Below are 23261 nucleotides of genomic sequence, written 5' to 3' on the forward strand. Positions count from 1 at the left end.
ACTGCCTGTGGTGTTGTAAACTGTCTACTTTGTATTTGAATAGGCCTTGTTTAGTGTTGTATAGTGTTGTAGACCGCTGTGTCTATTTTATGTTTCTGTTATTCCTGTGTAAGAAAAACATGGTACTGAGACGGTACACCTGGCCTGTCGCTGTCTATTGGCATTGATGCTGAACTGTTCATCAATCGAAGCACGTAGAGCACTGCGTGCTGTCCTCAGTGCTGAAACATTTGAAGGCGACTGGCAACCTGTTTTCTTTTTTTGTTCTTCAGAACAAGCTTGTCTGACAAAGTGGCTTCACTGTATGTTTTCTTAGATATAGGCTTGTTTGGCTGAGTAAATGATAGTTTGCGTTTATGGATAGGATAGGATATTTCAGCTATTTTACAGTTGTGAATTTTAAAATGACTTAATCAGAAGGGCCCCTTGAGAATGCTCCGCCCACTCTGTGCTGAGAGTATGGCTCTGCTCTTGGAGACATCAGTTACATCAGTGTAAAAACCGTTAAAGATGAGTCATATTGCGGAGCCTGTCACTCTCTCCGCAGGACATCGAGTCTGACTCTGGTTTGAGGAAGCATGGAAGAGAAAGTTATCCCAGCATCAACACAGTTCTCAGGGTGGTTGATTCAGCACGAGTGAGACCAATACACCATTTGTCTCGGCAGAAAAGTCACACAGGAATGTGAAATAATGTGTGCAATCATTTTTTCTCACAGGCCATGGAATATCAATAGTGATCTAACCAGATGGACAGTAGCAGGAGGTAGAGGCCACGAGTAATTACAATCTAGCTGAGCAGATAAATGTCTAAAGTCAGTGAGATTATTGACCCAGAATTGATGAGACCTTTCAAAAGCATGCAACAAATTGATCTCAGTGTAAGTATGTTTGTGGATGATGGATTCTGAAAGGATTTCCATATGGCCATCCATAAAAATACCTGTGTTTTGCCTGCCACATTGCCCACCACTTGTTTTGTTTGTGTTTACAGCTCTGCAAATCAAACCCATTACATTGTAAAGATCCACATGGCTGCTTTGAGTATTAGGGAGTAAAAGGTGTGATGTGTCCAGAACCAGCTAATTCTGTAAGCAAATCACACTGTCAATTTGAATCAGTAAACTATTTAACCTTGAAATACCGTAACATGTTCTCCTGACACAGCCAGGCAAGCGCTTACATGTGCTGCTCTGTGTCACCACAAGATGGCAGTGTGGAATCACATTTCACCACCAAATCCACTGCAGTGCAAAGGAGCTGCACTGTGTGTAACACAAGCATAATGAGATTCACTCACATGTTGATGCACTGACAAAAGTATCAGCTGTTACCAGAATTTATTGACAACCTCCCTTTAATGGTTTAAGCAGATGACGTGTGTGTTTCTTGTTTAGCTGTTGTCTAATTTCAGTGTTCCTGTCCTGAGGGAGCGGCAGGTGGAGTCACAGGAAGATGCACATGGAACAAAAATGATGCTCATTAAAATGAGGTTCAGCTTGGGTGATGTAATTGTTTAGTTAGATTATAAAGCAGAAAATGTGACTGGGGTGTTAACAAGCTACTAAATGAAAAGATGAGACAAACACATTGAAGTGATTTTTGATGTTTTACAAAAATTAATATCACTGTTTAAAGCAAAAGATGTACATTTTATAATAGTACTACTTTGATAAAAAGATGCTGATGTTTAATTTATTGAACATTTAATTGTGAGTAATATCTTACTAACAGTCTTTGAAATTGATGACCTCATCATCTTTATCAACTGACAAGTAAAATCTTCATTGTAAGCATTCTGTCACACAGCAGTCACAGCTCTGTTTTGCATATTTCTTATTATTTATCTGTCTTTTTTTTTTGCTCACCTGTGATTCAAAAGCTGCTTGTGCCACATCTACCATCCATATGTTGATGTTTTCCGTGTTGGCATAAATTACTGTACAGATAAATCTGCATATTAAATGAGCTATCCATGAAAAACTAGATTTTTACAGACAATTTCGATATACATCTTTTTTATAATTTTAATACTACTGGTTAGTGATTCATATGTCAAACTGTGTGCTATTACTTTTTTTTACTGATACCTGTTTGACAATTTTGAATGATTAAGTTTCAGAAACAATCCCATAGACATCCATTATACGTATATGCCAGCCATAGAGTACAGACTCTCTATGATGACATGTACATCTGGAAGTTATCATGAGTTAAATAATACATTAATGTCCATGGAGACCCACTCTCTCCCATTGGATTTATAACTAAACACTTGTACACAGTAAAAAAAATAAAAAATAAATCCATAAAATTTTCAAAATGCTCAGTATTGCACACTGATCAACTGTGAATAAGCTCATTATGATAACATGTATAGTTTATGAGTTACTTGGAGTTATTTAATACATTGTATTTATAACTGAGTGTATACAACACAAACTGCATTCTGGTATTAAAATGGTCACCACTGCACACTGATCTGATTGATATATAAGCTCATTATGATGACATTTACAGTTTATGAGTTAAATACTGAAATGTGTTAATGCCTACAGCAAAAGTTATCCATTGTCCTCATTGCAACTGTACACTAATAGCCAGTACATTAAGGTCAATGGGTTTCTATATTATTATAAAATAATCTGAAAATCATGCCAACCAAGGTCAATGTTTGCAGAAATCCTGTGCATTTTCTTCAGGAAATGCTTATTTAGATAAATCTACAATTGCAAATTAGGTTTTTATTATTAAAATTATAATTGGTAGAATAAGCTTTTATTCCTCTATGTTTAAAAATGACATACAATTAAACATGTTGATTTATTGCTGTGATAAAGTGGTGAAATGAGGGAGATGTTTCTTTTTTTTTAGAAAACAAGTAGTAAGAGCTGATAGAGGAAGATGGCATGTGATACTTTTTAAAATGCAACTGGGTGAAATTATTCACACACAGATTTAAACAAAGGATTGAAACTGCAAAAGCAGCAAAGAATGGGATTTCTTGAGACCAAGTTCCCACAAACTATGCTCAGCTGCAGCATTTCAGTTAAAAATAACATCACTCACTCCTTATGGCTCATTCTGTGTCAATCAGATCCCCTTGTAATTTGCAAATTTGGACCATTGGGACCATTACCCTGCAAATTGAATTTCAATCAAACCTTTCAAGCACTAGCCGTTTAGCCCACCACGCTTAAAACACTCCTCCGTTTTTCATCACAGATGTATTTACACTGAGCCAGTGTTCTCCTAACTGGGGTGTGAGGACCTCCAGGGCTACTGAAGGGGCTTTCAAAGGGTCCCCACACAATTAAAAATAGAATTTCTACTTTATATAGCTCAAATTTAGGTTGATTCATATAAATGTCCCTGTTTGGTTAGAATAGTCATGGTTCATACTTGAGAAATCTGTTTCCCAATTATCTACTGTTTAATGGAGAGATCTTCACCTCTCACTCGAAGATATTAACTGTCTGCTCAAAGTCAGACTCACATAATGAATACATTAATGTTTTAATAGCTCTGCACAATCAAGATCAGGGCCAGTTATTTCTCTGTTACTTCAGCTTCCTAAACAGACAGAGCAAACCATGCTCTTTGAGTTTGCAGGCTGGATGGACTCCCAGACTCATAACATTTAACAGATGACAAAAATAAATGTGATTGTGCCAGAGCTGTTGGTCAGTTTATAAAAGAGTGAAATGCATATATGAAACCCTGGATAGTGAACATACTAACTTTAACCTTCACTCTTAGTTTCAGCATTGTGGCACCATATCAGCTAAATCGATTACTCCCATTACATGATAATATGGCATGGCTAATACATTTGTTCCATATCTTCACCATACATGTTTCACCATGATTTTACAAGTCAAGGCAATTTCTCACATGTATTCAGCTAATTTTAATTTTATTATTTAAACCTATGCCTTTCCAACTGTGACATGTGAGTGAAAAAGCCCTATTAGAATAATATGTGTTGATGAGAAACCACATCTAGCCTGTTGCACCTGCACTTCACTGAGTGTGGCAGGTTCTTTAGGTAGCTCCTCAACCTACTTACAACAGTGAAACAGTGACACTGGCTCTAATGTTTGACATCAACATTTTCTGCCTGTTTCCATTAGTTGAAGGGTAAAATTGAACCTGCATTGCTACTTAAATATCAACCATTTGACTGTAGCCACCTCCAGACTGTCCAGTCATGGTAAGTGACATATTGATATTGTTAGCAGGAAAAACACAGGTGAACCTCACAACATTAACAATGGCTCTGTTACAGGAGTCATGGGATGCAGTCATTAAGGATGTAATTAATTACACCTGTGCATCTCCTACTATCAGGTCAAATTGTCTGCTGTGATAAAAACCTCTACTCAAATGATCTGACTGACTAAAACAAGATCACATGTAATTTGGAGAAGAAATCTGACTGAAGCCCAGTCTTAATGTAAAACCATACTATTTTTTTTATTTCATCTTAGTTCAGTATTTCATTCACATTTGTTTCTGGGTGTGGTTGAAGGATCAAACCTGAAAGGGTGATCAAGCAAGTGCCTCAGCTGCTGTGGCACTGAGAAGGTGTGTGTCCAGCAATTAGCTGTGCTAAAAAAATTTTTTAAAACTGAGTCTGAAGGCCAATTTAACAATGCTTTTAATAGTAATCTCGGATTCTGCTTTACGAAAGGAACAGTCTGCAGAGTCTGCACTGCACCGGCTTGTTAAAATGGACCTGATAGTGGGCATACTAACTTTAACCTTCATTCTTAGTTTCAGCATTGTGGCACCATGTCAGCTAAATCAGTTACCCCCATTATATTATACAGCACAGCTCAAATTCCACTTTATTAAAGGCACAGTCTGCTGCTAATGTCAATATTTGTCCCAAAATGTAATGCACAAAATAAATGGAGGCGCTGCTCACAGCTGCAAAAAATTAGAATAAATTGTGAATGGTGGTGTGACAGCTCTATAATTGAGCGTTAAATCATTGGAAAAACATTTAGCTTTCTCTTTGTGAAGTTTAATTGGCAGCGGCATTATAAAGTCTCAGTTTGACTGACTTCCAATGAGACATGTACACTCTTGTTTTTCCTGTTAGTTTAAAATGATAAAGTACACAACTGCAAAAACAGTGTACTTTAAAGATTACAATAGCACATACTCTATACAATTTGAATTAGGAATACACCATTAGATTCTTGTTTCTTGTTAACCCACAGCTTGGTTTTGGGATGATACATTTATGTCATACAATGCTTATCAGAGTTTGACAAACAATATGTCTAGTGGGTTTTTATGGTATGGAAGTCTCTACACCTTTTTCCTTTTTTAAATCACTGACAGCACAAAGTCAAGATTGCACATTGAGAAAATGGGAGATCAGGGGATCGAAGTTAATTGACACAGTGTAAATAGTAGTTATCTGGATGTAACTCGAGTTCTATGAGTACGTGTGTAGCCCTCTAACGGGCTTTGCTATTGGTTTACCCTTCAAGGCACCGCATCAGCACCCTGAGGAAAGAACTTTTTTACACGTGTCCAGCGCCCGCCCCCTAGGGTGCAGAGAGCCCAGTATTTGTATTTGTATCTGTATTCCAATAAAGGTGGAAATCGGCATAACAATCCTGTTTTTGTTTTTATTACACTATTACACTACTAATTTTAGGATATTAAAGTTTTAAAATAAGTGTTCTTCAATAAACTATTACAATAATCATGAAGACTTAATGTAATATTGATTTATGGTTTTCATAAACCCAGCAATAAACACGTATAACCATAAACATCATTGAAAAAAATCATTTTAAGAACTAAAATTCAGTTCCTAATCCACACTCAAACCAGTAAGCTAAACTCTAAACCAATAAATGCTTATGTTAACATTGTGAATATATGCATTGCATAGGCTAACAGTACTGTGTGCAGTACGCACACACACAAGCACGCACACACACACACACACAACGTTACTGTTTTGAAAAGAGGACAGCTGTAAGGATACACTCACTAACAGTTGTTACAATTCAAAAACAGGTGCAAGCCAACCCACATTGCCATGAGCTACTATTAGTAATAGTAGAAAAAAACATAATTTGCTCTGCACTCCTGTTTTCACAACAGAGAAAACAGAGTTAGCTCATACCAGGAAACGTGTCACACTCAGTTTGTGATGGAAAAATAAGTTCAAATCACCAACATATTGCTGGCACCAACACATCAAGACAAAATGCTCTGTCAGCAGCAAACTTAACTTAATGGTAGCAACTGTTAGCTCTGGACAGCCACTCTGTCAGGGGAAATGCATACATAGGGGTGAATTCACAAAAGGATTGGGTGGATTTTGTGGCTGCTAAACCTGTGCAAATGACACAAGAAACTGTGTAATTCACAAAGCACCCACAAATGGTGAAATGTACCCCAAAATGCCAAGCAAATAGCATCTCTGTGTTCCTTTGCACATATGTAAATTAGATCATATGCATACATTTGCACAAAACTGGCCATAGAGAACTCCAACCAACCGGAAAGTTGGTGGTCAGTTCCAAAGCTGCTGCACTATCTCGGGGTGCAGCCTCCATATGTCTGCCAGGGGGCATGAGGTCGGTGCCCCTGTTTTCCAGGACCCCCAGTAATGCAGGTCCTCCTGCACTGATGGAGGAACATTCACCATGCGGTGCTTGTGTGTCTTAGAATCTGAGTGCAGGCTGGCGGACCACCTGGCTGGACCACAAAGCTGTCACTGCTTCTCCCTGCCGCAGTATGAGGGCTGCCTGCTGCAGGGCAGTGCATCTGGATTCCAACAGAACAGCCCACAGACTGACCGAGTTGAGCACAACTCCCAGATACTCTGTCTGTTGGCATGGCTGGGGAGTGTTCTTCTTTCAGTTGATGGCATTGATCTTGGCTGTGTGGAAAATGGCCCATTCCTTGGACCTGGCCATGACAATGAGGTCTTCTAAGTAGAAGACTCTGCTCTGATTGCACAGTGGCTGCAGCACCGCGTCCACACACTTGCTGAATGAACAGTAGCTTGTTGCACTCGTAGGCTATCCCCTGAAAGGCAAAACACAGGAACTTCATGTGATTGGGTGCCACTTCAATGTGCATCTTTCAAGTCAATGGTGGTGAACCAGTCGCCTGGTTGAAGGTGTTCCAGCATGCAGAATGTCTTTCAGGCGATACACTGATTTACAATCTGGAGATCCAAAATGGGTCTGAAACCTCCCGTGTTCTTGGGAACCAGGAAGTATGCAGAGTAAAAAGTCTGTCGTGAGTGGGAACAACCAAGACAGCCTGTTTTTTAGCAACAGGTCCTGGATCTCCAAGGAGAGAGAAACTATTTCCTCTTGGGAGGATAGTTTTATCTCCTTGATGCCCAAGAACGGAGGAAGAACATTGTAGAACTGGAGTGAATAACCTAGTCTCAGTGCTCTGTCCATCCACTCACATGACATGCAACTGTGTCAGAAGGCAGGCGGTCAGCTGCAGGGCAGCAGCGGCATGAAGCGTTATTCCTCAGTGAGGAGATAATGCCACCTGCTGCATTACCATTAGCCGGAGAGATGAGCTGCACCAGCTGGTCTGATCGATAATGGTACCAGTGAGCACAGTGAGAGACAGATCTGCCTTTCTGTGTCGCTATGTCAGGTGGATGTGTTTCTTTTTCCCACAGCATCGAGCCTAACATAGCATTCACGAATGGGCTCAGCGCTGAGCTTTTTCCAGCTAGCGAAGCATGTGGCTGAATGAGGCTACCAGCCGTCTGCTTCCTAACTGTGGGAAGAGAGGCAGTGGCACCAGCTGAGTAAGTGCTGAGGGAAGAGGATTTTGCTCCGCGGTGGAAAATGTAATTTTTTTATTAAAACATTTTCAATACACATAGGACAGCATGAACATGAGCAGTGGTGGGAGGGGGCGGTGAAGTCCACTGGCACATCCAATAGGGGGCTGTTGAACATAGCCCTTGCCTATGTGTGGCTCCCTTCCACTGACAGCTGTTTCGGTGCCTCAGACTTTCCCCATGTGCATGGCCTCTGTGGGAGTCTGCGTTTTTCATCCTGGCATGGGCTACTCCAGTTGCAGGAGGGCCAGTACTGTGGTGTCTCCGTCGAGGTGGTCTGGGAGGTGGTTGACAAAGTGGTGGGCTGACAGTGGTCTGCCCTGCCTGTGCACTCTCCTCCTCGTCATGGTGTTATGGCGATGTACCTTGTCTCCTCTCTGGCTTGAAGAAGGGGCAAGTGGCAGATGGAGGCTCAGCTGCGCATTCACCTCTTCCAGCCTCTTAAAGTGCTGAGTGACAGAGTCTGGAGCTATGGGAGCTCCCAGGAGGTCTTCTCTGTCCTCTCTCTGTAGGACAGTGAGTATCAGCCACATGTGGTGTGAGCCCACTGTGGAAAGCACTCTCAGGAAGGAAATCAGTCCTGCGACTGGTGAGTTTCTTTTCACAGCTCCTTCCAGGATGCTTTGACACACTGCCAAATGTCCAAGAGAGGAGGTGAAACAAAGGCTGGTAGAGCCAGATGAGTTGGGCTAAGAGGAGAGCCGTCTTGATAGACAGCACCTCTGGGTCTGCCTGACTCAGAGGTTCAGAGGGTGGACTCACTATGCCATCCAGCACCATCTGGAGGTTCCACTGAGGAACCAAGTGACGAGTGTAGGGCTTCAGTCTGCAGCCCCTCATAGGAAGTGCTTCCCCGAGGGGTGGCTAGTGGTCGTGAAGCGATCTAGACCATCATGGCCTGATGTGCCTTTGTCCCCCTGTAATTACTTGCTGAAGATACAGCTGCTGATTTTGGCCGCAGGCAAGTTGGCCCTGCAGCCTTTTGGTCGCCATGGTGCGAGGAGATGCCATCTTGAGTTGGGGCAACAGAAACATTGCAGCATCTAGCAATGATAGCCGTACTATCAGTGTTATTAGCAGCTTGCCTGCGTCCGCCTCCAGCCAAGAAAGCCATATTGTTCGCAAGTGCTACACCCCAAGCAATGGTCGTATAGGATGGCCACGACTTTGTCCTCTTCGGAGAGAAGTGATGGCTTAGCCCCTGACCAGAGGAAGGCCGATGAGAGGAGACGGACCCTGACTGGATCCTCACTCACCGGCACACCCCTGTCCCATTCTCAGCCCCTGACAGTGGGGTACACGCCACTGCCGGAGGTCTGGCGGCCAACAGAGTAGCCTACTTTGCTGCACAAAGGAGAAGATGGGTGCTATCTTGGGACAAACCACATGCGGGCAAGACTTCTCAAGGGGCTGGGCATGGAGGCCTGTGGTGAAACACTCATCGGGAGCCCAGGAGGAGGAGGCTGGCTGCCGCAGCAGGGGGATTTAAACATGACTGGCAAAAAGACGAAGTATGACTCGTGGGCATCCGATAGTGGCATGGACAAAGCACAGGTGAAGCAGAGTTTGGCAACAGCCATGCCGATGAAGTTGAAGTGAGGTTGGCAGAGAAATGGTGAAAAAACCATGACACCAGAGAGTGACAAACATTCACAGATGATCCATTCTCAAGGTGGCTGAGTGGAAAAAGGGAGAGAGCTGTGTGTGTACAGAGCTTATAAAGGGGGAGGGTGCTGGACACCTGCTACGCCATGACTGGATGGTGAGTAAAAGAGATCTTTTTTCAGGGTGCCAAGGCGGTGCCTCGGAGGGTAAACCAATAGCGAAGCCTGTTAGAGAGCGGAGCACATACAACATAGAACCTGAGTAATACAGCCACTAACCAGGTTGCTGCATGTAAGCTGAGTAAGCGGTTTCACAATGTCTGCTGTGGTTATCAGTGCTGCCTTCAGTTATTCAGTTCCACACAATCAACCCCAACAGTCTTATCAGATGGGGCTCCTTAGCACAAAATCTTATCAAATGTGGTCCCTTGTCATGTGCTGTGGCTGCACATGAACAAACCCCTCACTTGCACACACACTCACACACACACCTACCCCTATCTGCCTCCTACTTTGCCCATCTGCGAGCTCACAGCAGAATGGCAGCATTTAGCCTCTATTGAGAGCCCCCGTGCTGGGTGTGCTGGAGTGATCCCTAATCTGCCCCGAGATCTGTGTTTCTCCCTATGGCCTGTGAGCACCGTGTAATTGGGCTCAAATTGGAAGCAGGATCTGAGCTTATTGTGTAACAAGCATTTTGTGTGATAAGGCCACTGTGCTGTTGGACTGTCTGTCTGTCTGACTCATTTCTCTGCCGACTTGCATCCAAGGCTAAAGCTCCTGTGAGGCTCTGAGGCCACATCGTTTGAGGTGTGCAGTATCTAATAAACACTAGAAATTAGACTTAAATAGGCTAATGAACACGTTGGTATGGTCAGGCAGCTTTGACCCTCGATACTGCAGCTGATGGATTTCAAGCATATTTCTCTTTTTCTCCCTCTCTGCATCTTTTGGGTCTTCTCCTTCCTATTTTGCAGGAGATTTTCTCTGAGGTTATTTTAGTGGAATGGCTATGACCTGGTGGTGGATTTCAAGCCTATGTTCCCGTGCTTGTTAAGCCCATTCCTCTTGGTAGGTCTCTCTGCCGCTCTTTCTGCCTGTATTCTTTTTGTGTCCGACCTCAGAGATCTCGCTGAGAGCCCATGATGAGTCATAGCTCAGTCTGGAGCCTCTGCATCGCAGTGGGGAGTCGGGAATACAGAGCAGCTCCAGCATTTTAACCAACACACACACAGATACACACAGTCACACAAATTGGTGCATGCAGGAATGACCATGCATATATAGTACAATATGTGCAAATATGCATAAACACACAGAATGTATGACAAAAGTGTGTGTGTGTGTGTGTGTGTGTGTGTGTGTGTGTGTTTTAGAGTGAGCTAGAGAGACATTGCGGTAGAGGAAGGAGTGTGTGTTCAAAGGTGAATGCATTTGACAAGGTGTAAGCTCATGAGCCATACCTTCCAATTAACAACCAACGAAGAATATTCATGGACCCACACACACACACACACACACACACACACACACAGACATTGTTATTCATAATAATGCCTCATCCCCGGCAGCAGATTATCTTATTGTCTAACCCTGATCCTGTAATATGCAGCAGTGTGACGTTCCTGTGATCTTATTCACTTTTGCTGGAATCGTCAAGAGCCCTCCACGTCCCTGATTAATTTCACTCGGCGCTGTGATTGAAATTCATGCTACTACCTAACACACCACTACATTAAGACAGTTTCCACTGTTGTATCCCTGCCATCTCTCACCGCGCAGTGTTTGAGTTTCATCTCTCTGTGACTAAAGAGCGTGTTTTCCATTCTCCCACCCCTGCACCTCCCGAGACTGCAGTGGGATCTCAAAAGAAAAGCATGCTGTGATGTATATTTCAGCTACTTCCTTCAACAAACCCTATCTTAAACCCACCTTTTTTATTTTGCTCAAACTCTTTCTCTCTCTTCCTTCATATGTGCTGCAGTGGCAGCTATGTAGTCGTGACATCGACCCTGGAAAATGTTTCGCTGGGGAGCTCCTGCGTTTGTGAGGCTCTTTTTTCATCTTAAACAAGTTTCTGCTGCTCCCCTGATCAATGACTTGGGTTTGAGCTATGTGATACCACACATCAGAAGTTTATAAAGGGGTGCAGAGAGGAGAACTGTCTCCGATTTACCCAGGTGAGCCTCACCGGGAGTTTGAATGCATTTGGCCTCCAGTAAGTGAAGGTGCCAGAGATGAGTCATGGTTCAGACAAATTCAGGCTCATAGAAATAAGCCACATGACCTGTAGAAACACTATACAGTCCATGAATAATGCCAGGTAGCCTACATCAAGTTGCATTTCTAAAACAAATCAGGTGTATTTGGACACACAGGACCTAGATCTGTGTTGTGACAGTGACACTGCTTTGTGAACACACTTTAACACTGCAATACGCCTGCACAATGGAGGAAAAAACAATAAGTCCTAAACCTACCTCTCAGATCTGATCTGTCTTAGCACATAAACACATACAAAATGTTGCTTTAAGTTCAGACTTACTCCAGCAATCCATAAGATGCAAGATTTGCAAGAGACAGATTTTGAAAAGATGATTAAATCTGTGCAGCAGAGGTCGAGATATCCTTCTTTTTAATCCCTGGCATGGGTCTTGTTCCAAAAAAATGCTGGATCCTACATTTCCCATAATGCAACTTCATAGTATCTTTCAATAGACCATCCCTGACCGATGAATACATGTCTTCCAAACTCTATTCTACCAGTTTGAAATGTAGGCTTTCTGTTATACATTTGAAATCTCCAAATCTAGGTCAAGATCACCAAGCCAGAGGGCAGGCGGTCAGCTGCAATCACCAAGGCATCATCAGGGTTAGCTTTGGAATGCAAGGTGAATTTATCTTTGTGCCCTTGTAAGGCCACCTGAATAGTAAATGTATCTGAATGTTGTGAATTATTCTCATGGCATAGGTTTTTGTTTTAAGAAATAAACAGATCACTTGAAAGAATATGGGTGCCATCCATGTGTTGCTTTGAGCTCATCTATCCCTGACATTGCTATCTGACTTTTGAGGCTACCACTAGCGGGGCAGACATTTTCAATTTCTACATACAAAGGTAAAAAAAGCCTCCTTTCCCCTTTGTAGCAAAAAAAATCTGGCCAGGAATGAGATGTTTTCTGTATATTTATTCCATATCATTATTTAAATAATTTTTCTATCCATACATCCTTTTTTTTTCTTTTTCTTATCTAGGTTGCGCTGCAGAATAAGCAAGGTAGGCCAGATGTCCTTCTTTCTTGCCATGTACTCCAGCACCTCCTGGAGCATCCCAAGGATTTCCTGGGACCAATGGGATACAAAATCCTTCCAGTTTGTTCTCGGTCTACCTCAGTTGTATGTGCCCAGAATAACCTCCAGAGGGAGGCGTCCAGGAGGCATCCAAATCAACAGTGCCTGAACAACCTAAATTGAAATTGGAATTTTCAAGATCATCAACCATCATCACAACACAAACCACACACCCAGATAATGTTATCTGACTAAAAAATATATTTTACAACAAGTATATTACCAGTATTGTGTATACAGTGAAAGCTGTCTCACTCATTGATATTTTTATAGTACAAGCTTAAGGCACTGTAGTGAGGATGGCTATTTTTTTTTTACAGTGGGTGCACACTGACTCCCACCACACACGGACCTGTACTTCCTATAAAACATACAGTCATTGGCTTCTATTTTCTGCCTCAAGTGGTGTTCCCATGAATCATAAGAGGCAAACTCGGGGATAAAAACAGTCCACAGAGTAGAGCTCCTCCAGATGACTGGCTCTGTGGTTGCTTCCTGTCAAGTGTTTACCATACAGATCCTCGTCTGTTTGATCCCACAGCATCATCAAACTCTTATAGTTTGATTATGTTGAACTAAGACGATCCCTTTTAAGACTTGAGGAAAAGGCAGACAATTCAAAAGATGCTCATAAGGGCCGGGTGCTTTGATCAGCCTGTTTTTGGATTTCCTTTTTATACACTGGGGAACTTGATTGCCATGTCAAAGCTGGCATTTCATTGCATTCTATATAAAAGGTTTTCTGCATAAATGGAAACCGTTGCTGTGAAATATGACAAGATGAAGATCATCAGAGGAGTGTTTTCATGGATTTCTGAATTCTACTGTTATGTTCATATTCTTCAGACAAATATTTAAGGTTACTGAGGGGGAGCAACAGTATCTTTCACGTCTATGTAATTTTCTATAAATGGAATCTTTCAAAATGGCTTCTTCCATATGAGACACAAAAAGGTGTGAAATGTCAAAAGAATGAACTGGAAAAAAACAAAACAAAAACCAATTCCACACCTGTGGAATTCATATGCCGTCTTTGTTGCTCCACAGACGCTGTTCAAATTGCCAGCAAACGCAAGGTGGTAAGGGCAAAGAGTGGCAGCAGTAGGAGAAGAGAAAAAAAAACTATGTTCTTGAAATCTCTCATATCACATTTCATCGTCAGTCTACGCCATGTGTTGAGCTGGAGAAAATGGAGAAAGTGGGTTTTATGGCATACCCCTGTAGAGTAATCAGAAGCAGTGGCTAAGCAGAAGTGACAGCAGCGGTTTGGGATTAGGGTCAGTAGCTCCACACCGCATGCTGCTGAGAGAGGAGAGAAAGGAAAGGGGAGGGGGTGTGTAGCAGGGGTGTGTGCTGGTGGGCAGGGGCCAGCTGGCGGAGGGACGGCCCCAAGGCCTGGGTTAAATCAGAAAGTTTCATTCCCATACCTATCATAAATAACACATCTGCAGCTAAGGCTGATTAACCACCCACTCGTCCGTTTCTAGGCCTGTGTTAATTAGCAGGTGTCAGAGGACGTTTCATAAAGTGTAAGATTACGACAGGACCCTGTTTCACTCTGGACTCTGTGTGACCTTGTGCTCATTAATGGGGTGCTGCAATCAAATGTTAATGCCCCTCTGAGGTTTTGGATAATGTTCTGCCTATAATCAGGGTGCTCATGAAATGCAGCCATAAATGCTAATATTTGGCTTTCAGTGACACCGGTGATGGGTCTAAATCCGTTTGCAATCAGGTTTTAGGATGGAAAAGGCATAAGCAAATGAAAGAGAATTGACCACTCTAAGGTTAGAGACAGCATTGGTGTGGTTGTATAAGAAGCTGAAGACTTCCTCCTCCACCCTACAAACCCCACAAGTTCTATTACTCTTTATTTTTGTTGGTAAATCAGGTTATAGTCCCACTGAGTTCCTAAAGCAGAAGAGTAAACCATCGTCATATAGTCTAATAGACATGATAGGACAAAATGATGGAGACAAAGAAAGAGACAAATATTATACTCACAGGAGCAACTGCAACTAACTCAAATGAGTCAATGTAATAAAAGCCTTACAGTTTCCAATGCATTCACCCCACACAACACTAAAAAGTGCGTTAAACTCACTACAACAAGTCAATGTTTGAATGCAGAGGAGGCAGACTTTACTGTAAAAATACTAGCCGCCATCTAGTATATACAGTTTGAAAATTTTAGATGTGTTCATCAGGAAATCATGACCATATTAAGACAACAGAGACAACATTAAAGGTACCAACCCACGGGTTATAACGGGTGTGTGTTTGTGTCACCTGCCAACAAAGGAAACAGTACTATAACAATTGTTTCAGAAGTGTTATAACCATATAACCTGGATAAAAAAACTATTTAATCAGATTTGTATTGACCTTGGTTGTTCGTTTTCTTTTTTGTAGTTTTTCCTTTAGTTTTCAGTTCCTGTTTGATTTCTTTGTTTTGAAGGTACATTTACATTTTTTTATATACTGAAAATAGCTAGTTGTTATGGAGACCAAAAATGTTCAATATTAAATAAATATTAATACCTTTCCTCTCGATCATGACAAACAGGGGGAGAGTCAGTTATGTGATTGGCTATTGTTTGGAATCAAATGCATAGATTCTTATTAATTTCTGTTCTGGTTTTGAGTTTTTGAAGTTTGAATTTTTAAGTTAGGGTTTTAAGTTTTACTTTTTACATTTTAAGAATTACTTGTTCCAAACAATAGTTGGTGAGTGGAACTATGATTGAACACGGATAAATAAAAACAACAAATTACATGCAGTCAATCATCCACAAACTGAACAGCAACAATCAAACATAACAGAGTAATTGATTTTGATCCATGTTCATTTTTAGTGAATGAAAAGCTGTCATAAGAGTAATCAGTGTGCTGCAGTTGACTGTTGAATTTCCTTTTGTTCTGTTGACAAGACTGAAGATCCTTAATGTGTTACTGCATCATCCAGTCTAGGAGCTTGATCAACTTTATACAATTTTATTGAAGACTTTTTAGTCATTATTCCAAAATGTTCCCCCTGAAATACAAAATATTATGCTTGTGGTACACTATCATTGCTTCACTAGCAAGAACCACGCTACAACAATATGCCGTTTTAGGTTTAATGGAATTCAGAAGGTATTGAATGTTGAGGATAGATGCATGAATGTGGGTGAAGGTAGAAGGAAGATGTCGTCTGTTAGGCCGGTCTGGGAGGATGTGCTGAGAACCAGGTGGAGGGAGACTCAGCGTGGGGGTTCCGTCTCAGGAATATTTCCGCCCAAGCTGATCACTGAGCCCCAGATAGTGCCAAGAGTGAGATGTGGGAGAGGTATGCACCGGATTGAATAGGAAGGGATGGGGGAAAGAGGTAGGGGAAGAGAGATTTGGAAAGAGAGCACGCCATCCTGCCTCCCTGGTAAAGGATCGGAAGGATGATGGACAAGTTGGAAGTGAAGGAGAAGGCTGAGGAACACCAACTTAGTTAGCCTGTGATGGGACCCCTTGAGTTGATGAATGGCGCCCTCCTACTGCTATGTTGGCTATGGAAGAAAAATGAGGAGGAGAAGCGGTGTTGCTGAGAGCGGCTGAAGGAAGGGTAGAGGAAGGGATGATGGGATGAAAGGATGCATGTGCACAGGGATTTTGTGAAGTCTGCGAAGACAGGGATGAAAAGAAAGCTGAAATCATCTAAGAGAAAACAGAAACAGAGGGAGCAGGCACAGGGGGACATACAACCTGGCCCCCACCAGAGGGGGCTGATGATGCAGACTGTGGCTGAGGCAGCGAAGGCACTGTGACGTCACGCCTGACGACACTGGCAGTTGGTGGCTCAGACATGAATATATAATAAGAGCTGGATAGGGCGCCGCCGCTCAGCCTTGCAGCCAATTTTTCCCAGCGGCCACTCGCGGTATTGCAGCGAAAAATCCCCCTGCGGCCCAAAAAGGATTTTTCCCATAGACCACCATTGTAAAAGAGATGCCTGTAAAACTGTTGACAGGACCCCTCGAACCGCAAACAACGTCAATTATGACTGTTTCTATTATGAACTTTTGATCCATGGAGTTTTTATGTCTGTCAAACTTTCCTTGAGCCGAGAAAAGCGATTTAAAAATCCGTGACGTCATCATAATGTAAAGTCTATGGGACGAGCGGGAGCTCGCGGGCGGGGCCAACAGGGGAAACACTACTGCGCATATTCAGTGGGCCGCACAACGCGGAAGCAAACCCGGAAGCCAGAAGCTTTGTTTGGCGTATGCGCCAGGCGAGCAATTCCTACACGACTGAACGGGCGCTATTTTTACTCCGGTATCCAGCTCTTATAATACATCCATTTATGCGCCAGGCGAGCAATTCCTATGGGACTGAATGGGCGCCATTTTTAGTCCGGTATCTAGCTCTTTTAATACATCCATGGGCTCAGGCGAGGAACCCGGAAGTGCGGGAGGTACGGAGTCTGTCGCTGTGTTGGTGGAGGCTGAATACAGTCTGAAAAGTTCGGCTTTGTGTGCGTTGCGGTGAACTGGGATGCCTTTACCTCGAAACGTTGGAGGCGAGCAACGGTCCAGTCTCTGATATTTGGCCCGGTTTGTGGACGCGGAGACTGCCGACTCGCAAATGAAGGCGCACCGCGAGTGCGCCGTGGTGGAGAGCGGGGAGCTGGAAGCCTGCATGATGAGGTTAGCTGCCGCTGAGGAGAGTTGGAGCTGGCTCCTACGACCATGCCTATGGTGTCCAGCCCTCGCTGAAGGAGGAGAGGAAGCCTGACATCTGCGGGACTCCGAGGTCGGAGTCGGAGAGATCTCATTGGCGGTTGACGCCGGCGGGACAGAGGTACGCTGACCACCGAACGCAAGCGACTACGCCGGGGTGTTCGGCTGCTTTCTGGTTGCTGCTGCGAGTCTGGTGGACCGGTGTCGAACAGATCGCCGTCTGGATCCATGGTAAGTAGTAACATTTTTTTTAATTGTGTCTTTGTTTAAATCAAGTTTTGTATAACGTGTTTAGGCGAGAAGCACGGTCTGTCTGATATTGAGAAATTTGAGACAAACAGGGTAGGATTGGTTGACCCGGTATAATAGGCTTGGCAGGTGATTAGAGGTGTGGTTCAGGCGTGGTTCTGCTCCCGAACCCAAGTTAACAAGTTAACTACATTAATAAAACTACTACTGCAGTACTACTGTTACTTCTAGCTACTACCATCACTTTTCCTGCTGCCATTGAGACCACTGCTGTGGCTGCTACTATGATGGCTCTTGCAGTTGCTTACATATTCATACATTCAATTCAGTTGATATTTTTATGCATTTATTTTTTAATTAAATTAATTAAATTAAATTACACAGAAAATGAAGTTACATAGAATTATTCCTCAACATGTACAGAGCAACAACAGCAGCACAGGGCTCTAAACATCCTGCCAAAGAATCTCTTGATCCTTTTCAGCGGCTTCCTCTGAGTGTTTCTAGAGCTGGTGGCTGAGACTCCACCAGAGTCCATGACTGTATGTTTATCAGCTGGACCAGCTTCATCTGTGTCAGTCTCTGGAAGTGTAGCTGAGGCTTCATCAGCTGAGGATGCAGTGACTGGACCTTTGTCAGCTGAAACAGCATCATACAGGTCAGTCTTGAGAGATGCTGTTGAAGCTTCATCAATAGAGGCAGAGGTGACTACAGTTTCATCTGCTGCACCAGCAGCAGCATCAGAGTCGTTTCTTGGAGGTGCAGTTAAAGCTCCATCACTTGCAGATGTAGTGACTGGACCTTCGTCAGCTGAAACAGCGTCATACAGGTCAGTCGGTACAGGTGCAATAGATACTTCATCTGTGGAGGCAGAGGTGACTGCAGCTTCATGAGCTGCACCAGCGGCGCCAGCTGAGGGCTCATCATCTGGATCTCTACCATTTGAGCGACTTTCAGCCTCTTTACTTGAATCAGCATCATTCAAGTCAGCAGTTAAAGGTGAAGCTGAAACCTCTTCAGCTGCAGATGTGGTGACTGGACCTTTGTCAGCTGAAACAGCGTCATACAGGTCAGTCAGTACAGGTGCAGTAGATACTTCATCTGTGGAGGCAGAGGTGACTGCAGCTTCATCAGCTGCACCATCTGAGGGCTCATCATCTGGATCTCTACCATTTGAGCGACTTTCAGCTGAATCTTCATCTCTTGATTCAGTCACAGCAGAGTCTCCATCTCTTGTAGTCGGGATGGCAACTGTGTCCACTGCTGCTGAGCTACCATCATCTTGTGGCTCTTGATGACTTGTAAGAGCAGGTGAGGCTGTCTCACTGGATGAAGCATGATGACAAAGGAATGAATGAATGAATCCTTCAATCAATTTACCATCACTTTATCTATGAACTTAACCACAGGACCACTTACTGAGAGATGGCATCATCATCGTCACCCCGTTGGCTCATGGTTATAAACAGGTGACCCAGAGCTTGACTTGGGGTTATTCTCTTGTGAGGATTCAGACACAGCATCTGCTTCAGCAGGCAAACAAACTCTGTCCTTTCCTCAATCTTCTCTGCCTCTGGGTACAGCTGCATTTGGAAACAAAGTCATTGGATGAACTTCATAACTCCCAGAATATTGCTGTTAATTCAGTATTTATTTGTACTTGTACAGTAAAGTGAGGACCACCTACCATCACAAGTCATCCAGGCTGCTGAACCTGGTTGAGCTGCCTCTGTGATTTTGGGGTGGGAAGCCAGTCACAGCCTTGTGCTCATCAGCCGTCTAAAACAACAAAGAATATATGTGAGGTACTTTTTCATAGTTTATACCAAATCAAGGGAACAATATCCAACCTGCTTTAAGTGCTGCAGGACAGACTTTCATACCTTTAGCCTCCATGCTGGCTTTGTGGAGTCCTGGTTCTGGCTGAAATAGAGCAGTGTGTGGGTGCCATCATCTAGGATCTGGTCCTCCGGCTGACCCAGTGTCTGCACCATAGTCTTCATCTGGAGAAAGAATATAGAAAATGACATCAGCCAACAAGATACACCATATTTCTGTTAGTGTTTGGACATGGAGCTGCACAAATAAATCCAGGTGTATTAGATTACACACCAGGTAATACTGGCACCGCTGAGGGAACGGCACACTGCCAAGGTACAGGGTTGCCAGAACACCACCCAGAGACCACATATCTGCAGCCTCTGAGATGGGAAGACCCAGAATCACTTCAGGAGACCTGAGGGAGGAAGAAGAGAAGCACATTTTAGAACATGTTACAAACAATTCCTGCACAGTTTGACAAGTCAGCAGTAATCATGTTTGTGATGGTACAACTTAATGAGAAGATACTAAAATAATGCAAATTATATAAAGTAACATGAGTGTGATTGTTCAGTCACATTAAATATATCAATTACAGTCATGAAAGAATGATGTAAACCATCAGAAAGACAAATCTGTATCTCACCTGTATGCGACAGGCTGCATGATGAGGCCTCGCTTGACTTCAGCAGCTTTGATGGCTGAACTAAAGTCAATGAGTTTGACTCTGAAGGGAGTTTCTTTTTGGTTAACCAGCATGATGTTTTGTGGTGTGATATTTGTATGAATCACACCAACAGTCTTCAGAGCTCCGAGTGCAGAGACCAGCTGAAGGGACAGAAGAAGAAATAAAGACGCCACAGTTGAAAATCTGCAAGGTTCTGAAAGTTGTTGTTCAAAAGCTGGTGCGCTGCTTCCATTGATGCACATATATCACTGCTTTTTGATAGAAGGATCAGAGCCACACACCTGTTCTGTGATAGATCTGATTTGCTGAAGAGAGAGCGGGTTGCCGCGTCTCTCCTTCAGCAGCTCGTGGAGATTCTTGTCCAGCATTTCAAATGCAAGACACATCTTCCCCATGTGTTCGAAACTCTCACAGAATCGAACGACGTTGAGCGGATCAAGACCACGGATCATTTTCAGCATGGCCAGCTGGAGAGAAACAAGGAGAAATTAGACAGTTGATACAGCGAACAGTTAATGTTAGATATGTAATGAAATGTGCTGCTCAAAGACTCAGAAAGACTCAGATGATCCACCTCTCTGTTGGGCTCCTGGGAGTCATTGCTCCTCTTCTTGAAGATCTTGAGGGCCACAGTGTCTTTGGTGTTTTTGTCTTGACAGCGAGCGACTCTGCTGAAGAACCCATCAAACATGAAGTGCTGAAGCAGGTATTCACTCCAACTGCTTCTCAGCACGTCATTGGGTTGTAGCTCTGAGTTAACAGGTGCTTCAAAACATGGAGAGAAAATGTAAATCACTACGTTCAGTCAACACATCACGTACGAACACACAACTATACTATCTGGAGAGGACGAGTTCCAGACCATTTAAATGAGGAGCCTCCTCAAAGAATAACAGATTAGTCAAGAGCATTAAACTGAGTACAAAACCAACTCTGTAATCACAGCACATCATCAATGTGTCAATATTGTGTTATAAATGATCACAAGTCCTTTCTGCAGTTTTCACTGAATTGTACATTTTTGTAAAAGTAAAATTTCTCTTTTGACATCAAGCTCAAAAGCAGATTTCTTTCTTATACAACTGTATTTGGTCTAATTTAGATGAATACAGAGCATGTGGTCTGCTCCTTTAAATTTACACTTAACTGTGAGATTTTTACCAACTAATATAATTTAATATGAACCTCATCACAAATAATACCTGAAAAACAGATGTGACACCATATGTCAACATATTCAGTAGTATCATGACTTTTTCCAGTGTTTAATATGTGAGAACATGTTGGTGTGTTTAGTCTCTCACCTCTTTTCTTTTCCTCTTTTCTTGAGGTCGCTGATGACCGTTTTCTATTTCTATGCTTTCGCATGTTTCTTTGTCAAGTTTTGCTAATTCAAAGGAAGCGTGGCGCAGATTGACTTTGTGTTTCTCGTGTCTCCTGTCTGAACAGATGATACTGAAATGATTTCTGGCTGAAGTTCTCACTCATAAACCTGTTCTGATAGAATGCAGCTCTATGATGTCATACTGTAGAAGAACTCTGTCATTTTCTGGAATGTCAGAATGTTCTGTGATAAAAAAACAACAAGTTTATCTGAAAACAAGAGCAAAGACAAACACATACAGACTGAAGCGTACAGAGTTTGGTTGAAGCTCTGTGCTGCTTCCTCTTCAGGAAGAAAATCAATGTGATTTTGACTAAAGTAAAGTCACTCCCCTCTCCTCCTTATCCTGCTATACATGTCAATAAATAAATAAAACATTTAGCCCTTCAGCTCAGGTATTGATTATTGCCATCATGAATTAAGTTTTCAGGATTTTTTTCCAGTAACTAATAATAAGTAATTTATTCTTTAGTCTTTACACTTTCAGAAAATAGTAGAAAAAAATGCACATCACAATTTCCCAGAAGACTTCTTTTTCACAAATTGTCTTTTGTGTCAAACCAACTGTCCAAAACTTCAAAACAACCAGCATAACATATGAACATATGAAACAGAGAAAATAAATCTTCACATTCAAGAAGCTGTAACCAGTGAATATTTTGCACTATTTATTGGCAGTGAAACTTAAACAATTAATCAACTATCAGAATTGTTGCCAATTAATTTTCTGTCTGAGACTAATCAGTAAATGGATTGTTTCAGGACTCTTTTACTTGTATTTTGCTGCATACGGGTGTTTACTGTGGTGTTATTTGGCATTCAGTGCTTTCTTCTTGTTTTGTATATCAACTTAAACTATATGTTTTTAATATAATCACAGTAAAATGTTTACATTTCAACACTCCTTCAGAAAACGAGTGTGAGACATTTTCTAGTGTTTTCAAAGGGAGCTCTTGGAGGCATTGATCAGAGCAGTGTGGTAACATAAAGACTTTTGATACATATGTACCTTGATGATAGAATCCTATTGGAACTAGAGGCCCAGAATTTAAAAATGCATAGGCACTACAAGGGCTGTGTGGAGACTGTGTTTGGTCTTCTTTATCAGCTTTACTCTTTTCCTTACATGTTTCCAGTGGCGGTGTTTGTTTCTAACAAAGACAGTAATAACTTCACCAACAGAACTCAAGTGTCTTTTCCCGGGGTCGTCATAGAAAAGCAGTCCTCACCTTCCCTGTAGTCTTATACAAATTTGCATTCTGTAATATATTGTAGCGGAGCAATTCCCAGCGCACACCTTCTCCTCGCCGTGATTGTCATTTTCTGTGACAAAGTGAGTACGAGCATGTAAAACTTCAGATATATAATGAATGCACAACACTGCCTGATAACGCACAACACATCCATCAAGTGTTGTGGCGGCGCTACAACAGCCAGCAGGTTGAATATCTGTCAGCCTGCAGTGAAATGAATAGCCTGAATGGATATTGTGGGACTGTTCGAAACAAATAGGACCTTTACTGTAAACTGTAAACTGAATTGATTTTTGCTTCTATAAATACAGGTAACGCTGAAACTTGTTATAACATCTACAATAAAAGGCA

At 42.5% G+C, this 23261-nt stretch overlaps 2 protein-coding genes across 11 annotated transcripts in view; one reads left to right on the plus strand and one right to left on the minus strand.

Annotated features, from left to right (window-relative positions):
- Positions 1-17653: 17653 nt before the first annotated feature.
- LOC122996546 (adhesion G protein-coupled receptor A1) overlaps positions 17654-23261 on the plus strand; it is a 181645-nt gene continuing 176037 nt past the window's right edge. For 5 of the 10 annotated variants that reach the window (XM_044372032.1, XM_044372033.1, XM_044372034.1 and 2 more), the window contains exon 1: positions 17656-17746. The gene's annotated coding sequence lies outside the window, so the exon portion shown is untranslated. Of the gene's footprint in view, positions 17747-23261 lie in introns of all 10 variants that reach the window. The other 5 variants (XM_044372036.1, XM_044372038.1, XM_044372041.1 and 2 more) reach the window with 4 other exon arrangements.
- LOC122996548 (homeodomain-interacting protein kinase 2-like) lies at positions 18966-22003 on the minus strand. The gene is made up of 9 exons (XM_044372046.1): positions 21578-22003; positions 20848-21038; positions 20555-20740; positions 20232-20413; positions 19877-20000; positions 19648-19767; positions 19452-19543; positions 19184-19347; positions 18966-19089 (listed from the first exon to the last, which is right to left on the minus strand). Exons 1-7 carry the CDS (start codon positions 21639-21641, stop codon positions 19454-19456), a joined length of 957 nt encoding a protein of 318 aa, XP_044227981.1. The 5' UTR covers positions 21642-22003; the 3' UTR covers positions 18966-19089; positions 19184-19347; positions 19452-19453.

This window comes from Thunnus albacares, chromosome 14 (assembly GCF_914725855.1).
Source record: "Thunnus albacares chromosome 14, fThuAlb1.1, whole genome shotgun sequence".
NCBI classification, from domain to species: Eukaryota; Metazoa; Chordata; class Actinopteri; order Scombriformes; family Scombridae; genus Thunnus; species Thunnus albacares.